Genomic DNA, 13,204 nt, shown 5'->3' with positions numbered 1-13,204 from the left:
GCCGCCAAAGCTAACCTGCACGAAGGTATGAAAGAAGTCGCCGAATGGATGAAACAAAGCCGTCTGAAACTGAACTCAGACAAAACAGAAGTCCTCATCCTAGGCACATCCCCCTCTGCTTGGGACGACTCCTGGTGGCCGGAAGCCCTCGGAAAAGCACCCATCCCGACAGACCACGCACGGAACCTTGGCGTCATTCTGGACTCTTCACTCTCAATGAACAAACAAGTCAGCGCAGTATCCTCTTCCTGCTTCAACATTCTTCGCATGCTCAGAAAAACATTTAGCTGGATCCCCCCCGAAACTAGGAAAACAGTCACCCACGCCCTGGTCACGAGCCGACTGGACTACGGAAACACCCTCTACGCAGGTACCACCGCTAAACTCCAGAAGAAACTCCAACGAATCCAAAACGCCTCAGCCAGGCTCATACTAGACATCCCACGCAACGAACACATCTCTGGTCACCTTAAAGACCTCCACTGGCTACCCGTCAATAAGAGGATCACTTTCCGACTGCTCACCCACGCACACAAATCACTTTACGACATCGGACCAGACTGCCTCAACTCTCGACTGTCCTTCTACACCCCCTCCCGCCAACTACGCTCTTCCGACCAAGCCCTCGCCACTGTACCTCGCATCAACAAGACCACCATGGGAGGCAGATCCTTTTCATACCTGGCTGCTAAAACATGGAACTCACTCCCCGCTTACCTCCGCCTCACCCAGAACCACCTAGCGTTCAGAAAGCAGCTTAAAACGTGGATATTTGACAAATAATCCTCCTCCTCTTCCTAAGCGCCTTGAAACCCTCTGGGTATGTAGTGCGCTATACAAATTTTATGACTTGACTTGACTTGACGGAGGTGAAGCTTTGATATAGTCTACGGCACGCACCCCCAGTTTACAGCATCGCTCTACGTGACGGGAAGTCCTTAACAGTCAGCGTGTGGGACGGTACAAAGACCCAAGAGCCTGAGTGAAGCGTACGACTTGCCGTTGGCGGTGCTGGAGCCTCGCGGTTTCACTGAAGCCTCGGGCGGGGAAGCCCCTGGCAACGCACCTAGGCCGATTACGCGAGCATCGCTGCCTCCCAGCGCGGCCTCCGCACACTGCCCTCTAGATCCACCCTCCTGTGTCTCTGGCGACGCTGGCCCGGAAGCACAAGTTCCTGGAGCCGGGAGCGCGCGGCTGCGCGTGCCCGCCCGTTGAATAGGAGCAGCATGGCGGCTGAATTAGAATTGCTAGCTGCTCTTGCGCTGGATTACAAGGAACCGTCACCTGTGTTACCGAAATAACCGCTCCGCCGAAGCCAGACGCCTTTCTTCCACCCTGCACACCAGCCAGGCTCGGGGGCATGGAGAATATGAAGCTTGAGTTTCCACCCCTGCCGCGGTTTAAAGAGGACTCGGAGGTAAGAACCCCAGAAGTACTGCCACTGAACGGGTTGCGGGCACTTGTGCATAACTGGCGATGCCAAGGTGTGCTGTGATTACCAAAGGCAAAGCACTTACTGCGGTGCGCCTTGACGAGCCGGCAACAAGAGGCACAAGCAAGTGGTGGAAACTACCATATATCCTCGGGTATTGATTGACCCGTCATGAGTGACACTTTCATCAGCCATTGAGGTGTGATTTGTATATTACATGTAAGTAGGGGAATGTGCTGGGAGTACTTCAGACCTGTAGGCACTGAGTGATAGTCTTCATATCAGAGAGACCAGTTAAAAAAACGTACTGGCTCCACACTTGGTGTAAAGACATACAAACTTCAGGCTGTGAGGATGCCAGATTTGCAGGTTCTGCGGTGTAAAGCGAGTACCCAAGACCACTATGCAGATTCTAGGGAGTGCTGCTGGTCCCCCACCCTGCAGGTTCTGAGACTTGTGATATCCAATGAGAACCCAAGATCTGCATGCATTGGGGCAGGTTGTAACTACAACAGATATGCAGCCAGCAGGTATACTATGAGTACCACAAACGTGGAGGTTGGGATATTTACTGTTGGTGCCTTAGACATGCAGCCAAAGAGATCTGCTGCGAGTTCTCCTGTGTTCCGTCCGTGAGGTGTGCTGTCTTACCTACAGAAGTGAAGGTATTAAATGTGCTCGGTACACCAAATATTTAATAAAAACTGAGATCTGATATTACTCTTTGATCTGCAAGACCTTTTCTGAATAGTGCTCACAAACGGAATTGTGATTTAAATAGTTGTTCTGGCAACAAGTTGTGCACGCTGAGCATTTGCAGGTATGTTGCAGTTTGTCTTCTGATGCGGACAGACTTTGGGGTCTGCGCTTTCAATGGTCATGCAAACACTGGGATGTGCCCCATTGCCACTTTACTTTCAGGCAATGTATTTTATTAATGGTCTTGAATCTACAAGCGCAAGCCTTAACTGTGACTAGGATTACATACAAACACTATTAGCAGAGTAAAACAATAAAGGGGGGGGGGGCGGGGGGGGTTTAACGGGTTCAAACAGCCCAGACTGACTAAAAAGTGAGTAAACAAACTGCTGAATATGACATTTTCATTAATATATCAATGATTTTTTTATTATGATTTAAAAATCGGAGGACCACATACAAAAAAATAAATCTTAAAACAGTTCATGCAATATAAAATATGTAGAATTCTGAAATACAGAAGGAGCCCAGTCGGTGTACAACTATATTCTACATTAGGTTAAAATACCCCCCACGGACAAGAAAAAGTGCAAATGCGCAATCAATTCAAATAAACATTATGATGCAATACTAGAGAGACCTAATAAGTACCGTAAAACAAATAGTGTAACATTTTTACAATACAACACTAATGCAGTGCTTCTATTTGTGAATTACATTCATAATTGCAAGCCAAGCTTAATACAGTAATTCTGTTTTTATACCATGTAAAGTATTAGAGACCTAAAATGCCTCAAATCCCTAACCAAATACAATTACTATGAAATTAAAAAATTCAAACAATTCCCAAAAATATTTAAACATTGTTTAAAAAAAAAAAAGTAAACATTTTTGCAGAAACTATTTCTGATGGTGGTACAAAAAGATATTTCCAGCCTTCACTACCGTAGTTATGTTTTACTTTAAAAACAATGGTCTTAGCAATTTGCACCGCAATCAATGAAGATAAGGACATAACAAAAAGCACATAATTTAAATCTTGAACCCAGTTTCCACAAAGATCACAAAACCTCTCCTCCCCTGGTAGTCCTTCCTAGGCTCCAGTAATAATTTGTAACAGAAGCAGATTCAACCTTAAGACCAAAATAGTTCTGCACACACCATGGGGGAGGTTCTATAGTAAATACGGTTGTGTTTTTTTACAAATAGTATTCACAAGTGTTATTTCATTCTGAGCACAAAATCCCTTTTCCGGCTCACTTCATGGATAGATGTTTTTTGTCACATTTTTTAAGGTGAGCTTTGGAAGGAGTGTCATCTCACTCTGATCAATTTCAAACATATCCAGAACTTTCATATAGTTTAAACAGAGGGCACTTCTTCCCTCCAAAACAGTAAAATATTTCATGTTTCAATGCAGTTCGGATGGAACCAGGTTCACAGTTCAGTAAGTTATTCTCCCCCCCCCACCTTAAAACAGCAGCAATAGCAAACACATTGGTAGAGAGAAGCCCAAATTCAAGCGAAGAGCAGATGGTACGGCCAAAGAATTTAAATTACAAATTTGGCGCCAGATTCACCTTTCAACCTTCTAAAAAAGGACCAATGCTGTTCTTCCATTACCTCACAGGCATAGCTCAGTGAAGGCGGAATCTTAATTTTTATAAACCGCCAATACATGGGCAAAGTGACTTTGTCCACAATACTTATATAGTCTACATGTGGCTGAGGCTTGAGATAGAGCCTTACTTCTACACTGACTGATGTGATCCTTATTTAAGCAATTACTGGTGCAAATTCTACCTAGATATGGGTAGAACTTCTTTGCTTCCAATTTGTAATTCCTCAGGAACTAGTGAAAACCCTTCTTAACTCTACACTCTGAGATCTAAAAACCATAACTTTACTCTTAAGAATATTTATTTTTAGAAAGTGCTCATCAGCAAAGTTTCTCAACTCTTAGCGAGGCCTCTGTAGTCCTATCTCGCTTAAATCCAGCCTAACAACCTCATCAGCATAGAGTAGACAGCCAATGCTCCTTGTTCCTAATTTAGACTGGTCTCCCTTAGGCTGGCCAACTCTGCAAGGTAGGTCATGTATGAAAAAGAAAAAAAGAAGGGGCGCGAGTAAGCACACCTGATTTAATATATTGTGTGTATACATATTGTATATCATGTCAATACGCATCCAATTTACAATGCAAGTCCTCCAGTGATCACATGTAATCGTAGATTCCCTAACCTTCCAAGGAGCCAATATTGCTCTTCTGTTCTTCTCAGCCATTAAACATTCAAAGAGAAGGTTGCTATTTACTAGTCACATTTGAAAACCCTGCTCACGTTATACTTTTCCCACTCCTCGACGTCTATCTAATAGTCATTTACAACTTCTAAACTTTTTTATTTACACTTTTTTTTCTGAGAGTAAAATTGCATATGTAACATCTTTAGAGCCTTGTGGTAAGAGGACTTGGAGCAAAGTATACTAACAAATTCCCAGTATTTCATGTTTTCTTACTGTCCAAAGACTTTGGAGGCCCAGTTTATTTCGATAGTGCCAACAGGGCAGGTCCTAGGACTTTTTGGCCCCGGGCAGAAAGGTAATGTTTAAGCCCCCTTAATTTGCATACAGTGGGAAATCACAGAAAATTCCGTGTATCAAGGAAGAGAGAGAGGACTAGGTAACTAGTCCGTATCCCCGTGGGTTTATATGGAATCAGAGGACTAGCCTATTGTGAACGTTTACGGGACTCAGAACTGTATGATAAGGGGTGGACCATTAGGTTTTTTCATGAAGCCCTCACCCACCAACCTAGTTGGTGGCATGCTTCATCATCGGGCCTAACAAGTGACACCGAATGTGTCCTGGGTGTGCTACGACGCCTGATTACAGCGGAGCAGGTATGTAACTGAGTGTGCAGTGTAGTGCCGTGAGATGTGAAGATTAAAATGCTATACAGTGGTCCCAGTACCCAAGGGTGAACTATATTTTAATAACTGGGCCTCTGTTAGCGTTTAAAAACAAGGCTGGTGGATGTAATGGGAGTACAAATTAGGACCTCCTACATCCAGGTGTGGTCTACTTGTTTCAGCCAGAGCCTTTAAGTTAAGCTGGCTTTCCTCAGGACCGTAACAAAGCGAAAGTGCAATTTAAAACTTAATTGAGTGTGTAATTAAACTATGTGAAGCACTCTATAAGGTGCTATACGTGTGCGAGGGAGATTCTCTCACCAAGCATACCTGGACATACAACATATATGACAGGACGGATCATACAAGAAGAGAGTCTTAGCATGGTTGCTTATTGTCACAATGATCATGAAAAATTGCTGATTTTAAGTGCAGTGTGGACGGCTATAAAAGGCGGCAAAGGTGTAACAGTACTGGTGGTACTGTTAGCGTGATAGTTATCGGGATATATGTACAGATGTAGTGAGCTAGAGAGCGAAAGCATCACACAGTCTGTGGTTTGGAGAATATATTGAAAAGTATTCTTACACTGGCGTTTTGCCGCGAATGCCCCCAGGAGTGATCCGGCAGAGGTATGACCCTAGAGGGAAAGATGGGCCAGTAGTGGTGAGCGACCTGCAAGGAAAAAGAGCTTACCCGGGAAAGGTGCGGAGTTCCATGATACTCACGCTATTGGCGGTCAAGACCTGCGGGGGACCTGTAGTGCCGTCATCGACCTCCGGAGCAGTTGTGGATGTCTGCCGAGTGTTTAAATATACCCGGTTCCATTGCGATCACCTGTTGTTGAGAGAACACTTAAGACAGACTAACCATTGCTGCGTCATGTTCGTATCGCTCTTGTGCTGCTGTGATTGTAAGCGATTCTGGTTAGCGCATGCACGGCAAGGATTTAATTCTATTACAGGTCAGCACATGCGCACTAGCAATGGGCGTTGTCAAGTCGCAGGACCCGAGACTACAGGGTTGTAGCGTGGGACTGATGTCACATAAAGTGAGGAAATTGAGAAATAATGAAAGAGATTAAAATGGTTAAAATGTAAAGTACAGCATTTCAAAGCACTATAGTCACATCAGGAGAATGGCGCATATTAGGGACACCAGTGTCCGTGTCTGTGTCCATGAATCCGGTGAGAGCGTCAAAGTAGGGGGGGGGGCTCGGGGGCAAGGAGGGGGGTTAAAGATGCATACAGCTCCGTCTCAGCGAGTTCCATGGTATGGAATCGTTGAGGCCGTCTCGTTGGAGTGACAGACATCAGAATTTTCTCATTGTCGCGTCCGGCAGTGTCAAACTGTTTGATGACAGTCCAGGTTAGGTCATTTGGGGTATGTTGGTGGTGTAAGAAGTGGTCAGTCAATTTACTGATATTCTTTTTGCATCTGATGGTGCTCCTGTGTTCGACCACTCTGGTTCGTTCGTGTTGTCATACCACCGTAGCGAAGGGCCGCACGGGCATATCAGGGGGTACACTACATTGCTGGAGTTGCAATTTGTGTGCTGACGTTGTGTACAGATTTTACCAGGTTCAAGTTCGAGTTTTGGTGTGTTTGGTAAGGTGGCATACACTGCAATCGTTGCAGGGGTAGTGACCTGTGACTTTCGGGAGCCCTCAGGTGTTCAGAAAATCCCCAGATAACACCTGGGGATTTTTTGCTAGGTCTGGGACGTGTTGACACTAGATGCTCTTTTAGGTTGTTAGTTCGTTTGTATGCAAAGCGTGGGGTCTCCTATTGTCTGGTTCCTGAATTTATTATTCGCCAATGTTAGCGGATGATCTTGGTGACTTGATTGGAGGCTGTGTTGTAGGTCGTCACACACGTCGTAGGTGGTGATTGGGGTTCCTTTGCCACTGTTTCTAGAAGCGCTTCCCTGTTTTGGTTGCAAGCCCTTTTATTGGTTTTTGTAATGATGGCTCTGGGGTAGCCGTGTTCTTGTAGTTTGTGTGCCAGGGTAGTGGACTGTCTCTTGTAATCTGCTAGTTGACTGCAGTTCCTGCGTATTCGTAGGAACTTGCCGTACGGTAGGTTTTCTCTCAGTGGTCTAGGGTGGAAGCTGTCAAACCGCAAGAGAGAGTTCCTTGCAGTTGGTTTGTAGTACGTTGTGGTGGTCAGGGAGCCTTGTTTCACAGTGATGTTGAGATCCAGAAATGCCAGTTCAGTGGAACTTGATGTACTTTTGAACCTGAGATATGGGTCACGGCTGTTGAGCCAAGTGAGGAATGCAGCCAGGGTGTTCTGAGTACCTTGCCAGATTACAAGAATGTTGTCTATGTATCTGCGCCATGTTTTTATATTACTGGAGATGGGGTTGGTAATTGACATTATGTGGGCCTGTTCAAAGTGGTGGACATATAGCCCAGCCACGCTTGGTGCAAAGACACTGCCCATCGATGTTCCGTTGGTCTGTAGGTAATAGGTGCCCTCATATTCAAAGTAGTTCTCTTTGAGTGCTAGGGCCGCGCACTCTAAGATGAAGTGCCTGGGTGTGTGATATCTCCAGGGGGTTTGTATAAGGACATCATGAAGTACCTGGAGTGTGGCATCTTGTGGGAGGCTAGTGTACAGGCTTTCAATATCCAGCCCTACCAGTAGTTGTGTGGTTTCATCAAAGCTCTCATGTTGGATGATGTTCAGGAGATGTTTAGTGTCCTTTATGTAGGTAGGGGTCTGCTGGACCAAGGGGTTGAGGAAGTAATCACAGTATCGCGATAGGGGTTCCAAGAGTGAATTGACCCCCGACACTATAGGTCGGCCTGGGGGTAGTGTAACTCCCTTATGTACTTTGGGTACAATGTAGAAATATGGCACGTTGGCATTTTTGGTGCACAGGTATTCGGCTTCTTGATTGGAGATTTGCTCCAGGTCACTTGCTGTCTTCACCATGGTTTGTATGGTTGATTGCAGTTCAGGGGTGGGGTCCTTATCCAAGCGTTTGTAGTTACGGGTATCGCTTAGCAGTCTGCGACACTCCTTGTCATAATTGGTCCTGTCCAGGAGCACAATCCCACCACCCTTGTCAGCGGGTTTAATGACTAGGGTGGGGTTGTCCTGTAGGCGTCTGATGGTGTCCTGGTCTTGCTTAGCAAGGCTGTTGTATTATCCCGTGGGGTTCAGTTTCTCTATGTCAGTATATACCGCTTGTTCAAATGTTGTGATTTCTGACGGTACACTATTGAGTGGTGGGACAAACGTGGATTTAGGTCTCAGACCCATCTCATTGGGGTTGTTGTTGGTGAAGTCATTGTTGGGTATTGTCTTTTCAAAGAAAGCTTTTAGTTTTAGCTTCCTGAAGAAATCGGCTAGTTCCACATGAAGTTTGAACTTGTCCAGTCTAGTGTTGGGGACGAAGGAAAGGCCTTTATCCAGTCCTGATTTTTCTTTTTCAGTGAGCGGGGTGCTGGATAGGTTGAATACCAGTGATCTGCGTGGTTCGGTTATCACTGTTTGCTCATGCCCGGTTGTTCCTGTGCTTTCTGGCGGGTATGGGCGCTCACTGGGTTGTCCTCTTCTGGCCAGTGTACTTGCTGGTACTGTCTTCTTCTGCCGCGTGACCTGCGGCCCTGTCCTAAAAAAGGAGGAGGTCTCTGGTTTCCTGGGTAGAAGGGCATAGGGCCCGGTAAGTAGAACGGTGGGTAACCGTAGAAGGCATTCTGCATGTGTCCGAATGGTTGTGGGCCGTAGATCGGTGCCAGTTGTGGTCCCTGCCACGTTTGGGGCCAGTGTTGTCCCCGACGTCCTCTGCCGCGTTGTCTGATAGACCCGGAGCTGGAGTCACTGGATGCAGAGCTGTTGTCTCCTGACGTGTCACTAGCTCCATCCGTCTTGTTTGGTGGAACATAGTCATCGTCTGCATAGGGGTATATTTTGGAGTAACTAAATTTCTTTTTGGAATTTATTGATCTTGGCTTGAGTCAGGTAGTCTTTGTATTCCTTCATCTCTTTATTTTGATCATCCAGTTTATTCTTGTAGGATGATATTGTGGTTTGAAGTGGCTCTCCGTGGTTTGGATGTCAATTATCATGGCTTCTGATAGGCGCTTGGCTGTTTTAATGATAAACACCAGCCAGTCCATGGTGCAGTGCCAAGCTATCTGTGCTCCGTCTTTTCTGAAGGTGGCATCGTCCAGAAATATTCTGGGGGCATTGGTTACCAAGAGTCCCCTAGGTGCCGTGTTAGTTCAAAGGTATTGGGTTAAGATGATGACATGTAGGATAGTTCTTATCGGGTTACGCTTTTTCTCAGTCAGTGTCTCCCAGTCGGTGGTCTGGGCTATAGTGTTTGAGATATTAAAATTTGCCAGGAAGGAGGGGTCAGGACGTATCTCACTGATATAGTCTTCGCTAAAAGTAAGTCCATGGATTTCTGCCATGGTGAGATTTAGGTATCTCTCGCAGCTGCGCTGCCTATATACGCCGTGTATCAAGGAGGAGAGAGAGGACTAGGTAGCTAATCCGTATCCCCGTGGGTTTATATGTAATCAAAGAGGACTAGCCTATTGTGAACATTTACAGGAATCAGAACTGTATGATAAGGGGTGGACCACCAACCTAGTTGGTGGCATGCTTCATCATCGGGTCCTCCCAGTGACACGTCACTACACTGCACACTCAGTTACATACCTGCTCCGCTGTAATCTGGCGTCGTAGCACACCCGGGACACATTCGGTGTCACTGGGTGGGCCCGATGATGAAGCATGCCACCAACTAGGTTGGTGGGTGAGGGCTTCATGAAAAAACCTAATGGGCCACCCCTTATCATACAGTTCTGAGTCCTGTAAACGTTCACAATAGGCTAGTCCTCTTTGATTACATATAAATCACAGAAAATGACATCAAAGGAAGTGCCATCAATTGACTATAGTTGAGCGACTTTGCTAGAAGCAACTTTCTTGGTGCAGATATCAGTAAAACATAAATATTAACACTAACACAATAAGCACATGTATTTCACATTTCAATTAACTGGAAATACATTATATTGGTCACACTGGATTGAAAGGTTTGGCGTAGATCTCTCCAAAACCTATAAGTTCAATGAACTGTTAACCATTTGTTTCCAGATTAGTGCATTCGATACGTATACGTATATGTGTATGCAGTATTTATATTGTGCAAACCAAGCCGAAAGGCTGCTAAGCACTGTGCAGGGGCAAAGACACAGTCAACATGTGATAGGAGGAGTAGATGCATAGGCAGCTTCTCCGTTATAGCGGAGGAACGTCGCCCCATTGAAATTCCCCCAGAGATGGAAAAATAAAATGGTAATTAGGTTAAGTCATTACCATTTTATTTTTTGTCACACAGTCCTGAACGGAATGTCAGTACTGTGGTGGGGCCGTTGATGAATGGCAGCAGGAAGGAGGGTGGGCTGCCTTTTGCGCATATCTCTTTGGCCGGCCGTCTTGCAACAGCTAGCCCCACATGCGCACTTTAAACCTCTCTAACACAGCTGTGTTAAGACAGCTGGGTTAGACAAAGCAAAAGTCTCCAGTGCTCTTGTGAGCGCTGATAGTGGCTCTCCAACCAATTCTAGCACTGCTCTGACACTGTGAGAGCAGCGCCAGGTTTGGTTACAAGAGTTAGCTGGGGCCCTGGAGTTACTCGGGAAGAAAACCCGAGTTGGAGGACGCAGCAACAACCACAGTAAGTATATTTTTTATTTTATTTACTTAATTTTTTTGATTTTATAAAAACATCCACCCATTTGCCCGCCCCTCCACTCGCCGAAGTTTGAGAAGCCACTGAGTAGATGGTTTGTAGATAGTAATTGCATCATGATTTAGGTTTTTAAAAAAGTGGAGTATTCGCTGTTTCCTAAATTGGAGCAGGCTTCGGGCAGTCCGGATGGAAATGGGAACAACATTCCAGATCCTTGGGGCATAGATAGGAAATGCCTTTTCTATTGGTTTTTCCTCCTCCTCCTCCTCCTCGTGCAAACTTAACAAAAAGCTGCAGAGCACTGTACAGGGTCAGTGACCAGCATAAAGTCAATGAGTGATGTAAAAGGTAGCTGGTTTGTTGGCTGTTAATAGATTGTGATAGCTTTGCAGATAATGCAGCTGAGCTTGAAGATGGTGCTGACTGGCAAGGAGGAACTGTGAAGTTCCATCACTGTGTTAGGATGTGGTCCTATTTCTTCATGCCCCAGTGATGTGTGCTAGAGCTTTCTCAAATGCCCTTAAAGGGGCAGCGAGGATTAAAATTACAAGATGGTTTCCCAGATACACAGTGCAAGAAAAGAGTATGTGCAAAAAAGTTGTGAAAGCAAACAAAACAGTTGAAAATAGCATGGCTTCTATTAAAGGCATCAATCTAGTCACTGAAAAACACCAGAAACTACCAGGATAGAATTATATGTAGACTAAAAGTGTTTAATGTCTGTGCCATGAAGCATGGCTACAACACTCATATCAACGTCCTGTGAAACCTTTAAATGTTCTGATACTAATAATTAGTATACTCACACATGGTTCCAGAGTGCATTTAATTTTGTAAACTAGCATGATACTGATTCAGTTAACAAATTTGAGGTACATCTCTCATTTGATTTCTCCTAATTTTGAACAAAACATAGAAAGCACATGTTTAAATGCAGTAAAATAATGCTGCGAGCCAGGCCAACTAACCGGTCCATTTCCTTGGGCATCACAGTGCTTTACTGTGGCTGCAAGACCCATGGGAGAGAGGCCACGCCTCTAGGGCTGTCTGGTCAGTATTTTACCATCATGGTATCGTCATGTTTAAAACAGAGCAAAAGAGTTAGTCTCAATAGAACTTCTAGGGATATAACAATAATAGAACAAAATATCCGTGCCTCATCAGCTCAGTAAAATCTCTCAGATTGGAAGTGCACAGAATATAAAGACAGATAGTGTAAGCAGAGGTCTTCAAATTGGGACAAGGCTACCCTGGTGGACCTCATTTTATCATAGGGGCATCAGCCTCCGCAGGAGCTGAGATTAATTCAAGAATTCCATCCTTCACTTCTGTGTACACTTCAGTGAGTCACCTTAAATGGGAAGGGTATGCCCAAACGTGGGTCCCGTGCACACTTTGTCACTGGTACGTAGCTATACCTGTCTGATACCTAACTAGGGCGACACCTGCCCTGGGTTGCTTGTGTTCTGGGTGAGGGAGGACCTGGCCTGTTAGTTTGGTCTGTACTGTTCCCATTAGAGCAGGGTCAAGACTGATTTGCGTATGGGTAGGTCCAACATGAGGTGGCATGGGGTGCAAAATAACAATGGAGTGGGAACGCAGCCTGAGTAATTACCAGTTGCTGTGATTAATCCAAGCATTCCATCCATCACTTTTTGTATATTTTTTTGTGGACCGTAAAATACAGGCATAATTTGGGCTCATCGGACCCATACCTCATGATGCCCAGTCCTACTGAACTTGCTGCAAGATTGATAGCTAATCCCTTCAGCGCGGCCTCTTGCCCTGTGTCTTGCAGCCATGGACCAGTGCTGCAAGGCCCAGAACAGCAGGCTTCCCCCTCCTGTGGGCCTCTCAGCACTGGACCATGGCTGGTAGGCCTAGGGAAGGTTGGACCTTTCATGGCTTTTATAGCTCTTGATCGTGGCTGTGCGTGGATGAGAGAAGGGACCAGTGGGATAGTAATGTAGCCATTGGCCCTGATGCAAGTAAATTATGCCGAACTGTAAAGCGCATCCATAATCTGGGTGCATTGGGTCCTGAGCCTCTATTAGCCCTAGTGCCATGTCCCTGAGAGAGAGGCCCCCAATGAGTCTTGTAGCCAAATTCTTGCTCTGCTAAGCTCATGGACTGTACTCGAACAAGCAGTGGCACGAGGCGAGCTCTAAAACCCAGTAGCCATGATATAATATGAACCCACAGGAGAAGGTTGTGGTGAGGATGGCCGGTACTTAATTTGTTCAGGTGACTGGTACTTGCACTCATTGTTGAGGACTGGGACTTACATTTTAACGTCCTATATGATACAAAGCAAGAACAAGCATTTGCAATGCAATAGGTCTCGCATTTGCGAGAGTTGGAGCTATTGACATTGTAATTGACAATGCCTTTTATTCATTTGTTCTGAAAACCTGCAGCCAGTGCATAAACATGCACTTTGTACGTATA

At 45.4% G+C, this 13,204-nt stretch overlaps 1 protein-coding gene across 1 annotated transcript in view; it reads left to right on the top strand.

Moving 5' to 3' along the window:
- Nucleotides 1-1,176: 1,176 nt before the first annotated feature.
- Nucleotides 1,177-13,204, top strand: part of STYX (serine/threonine/tyrosine interacting protein) — a 432,400-nt gene continuing 420,372 nt past the window's right edge. The window contains exon 1 of the mRNA XM_078659834.1: nucleotides 1,177-1,417. Within this exon, the coding sequence (XP_078515960.1) occupies nucleotides 1,361-1,417 (57 nt within the window). The 5' untranslated portion in view covers nucleotides 1,177-1,360. The remainder of the gene's footprint in view (nucleotides 1,418-13,204) is intronic.

The sequence above is a fragment of the Lissotriton helveticus genome, chromosome 9 (assembly GCF_964261635.1).
Source record: "Lissotriton helveticus chromosome 9, aLisHel1.1, whole genome shotgun sequence".
NCBI lineage: Eukaryota > Metazoa > Chordata > Amphibia > Caudata > Salamandridae > Lissotriton > Lissotriton helveticus.
This window is presented reverse-complemented; position numbering and strand designations above follow the sequence as displayed.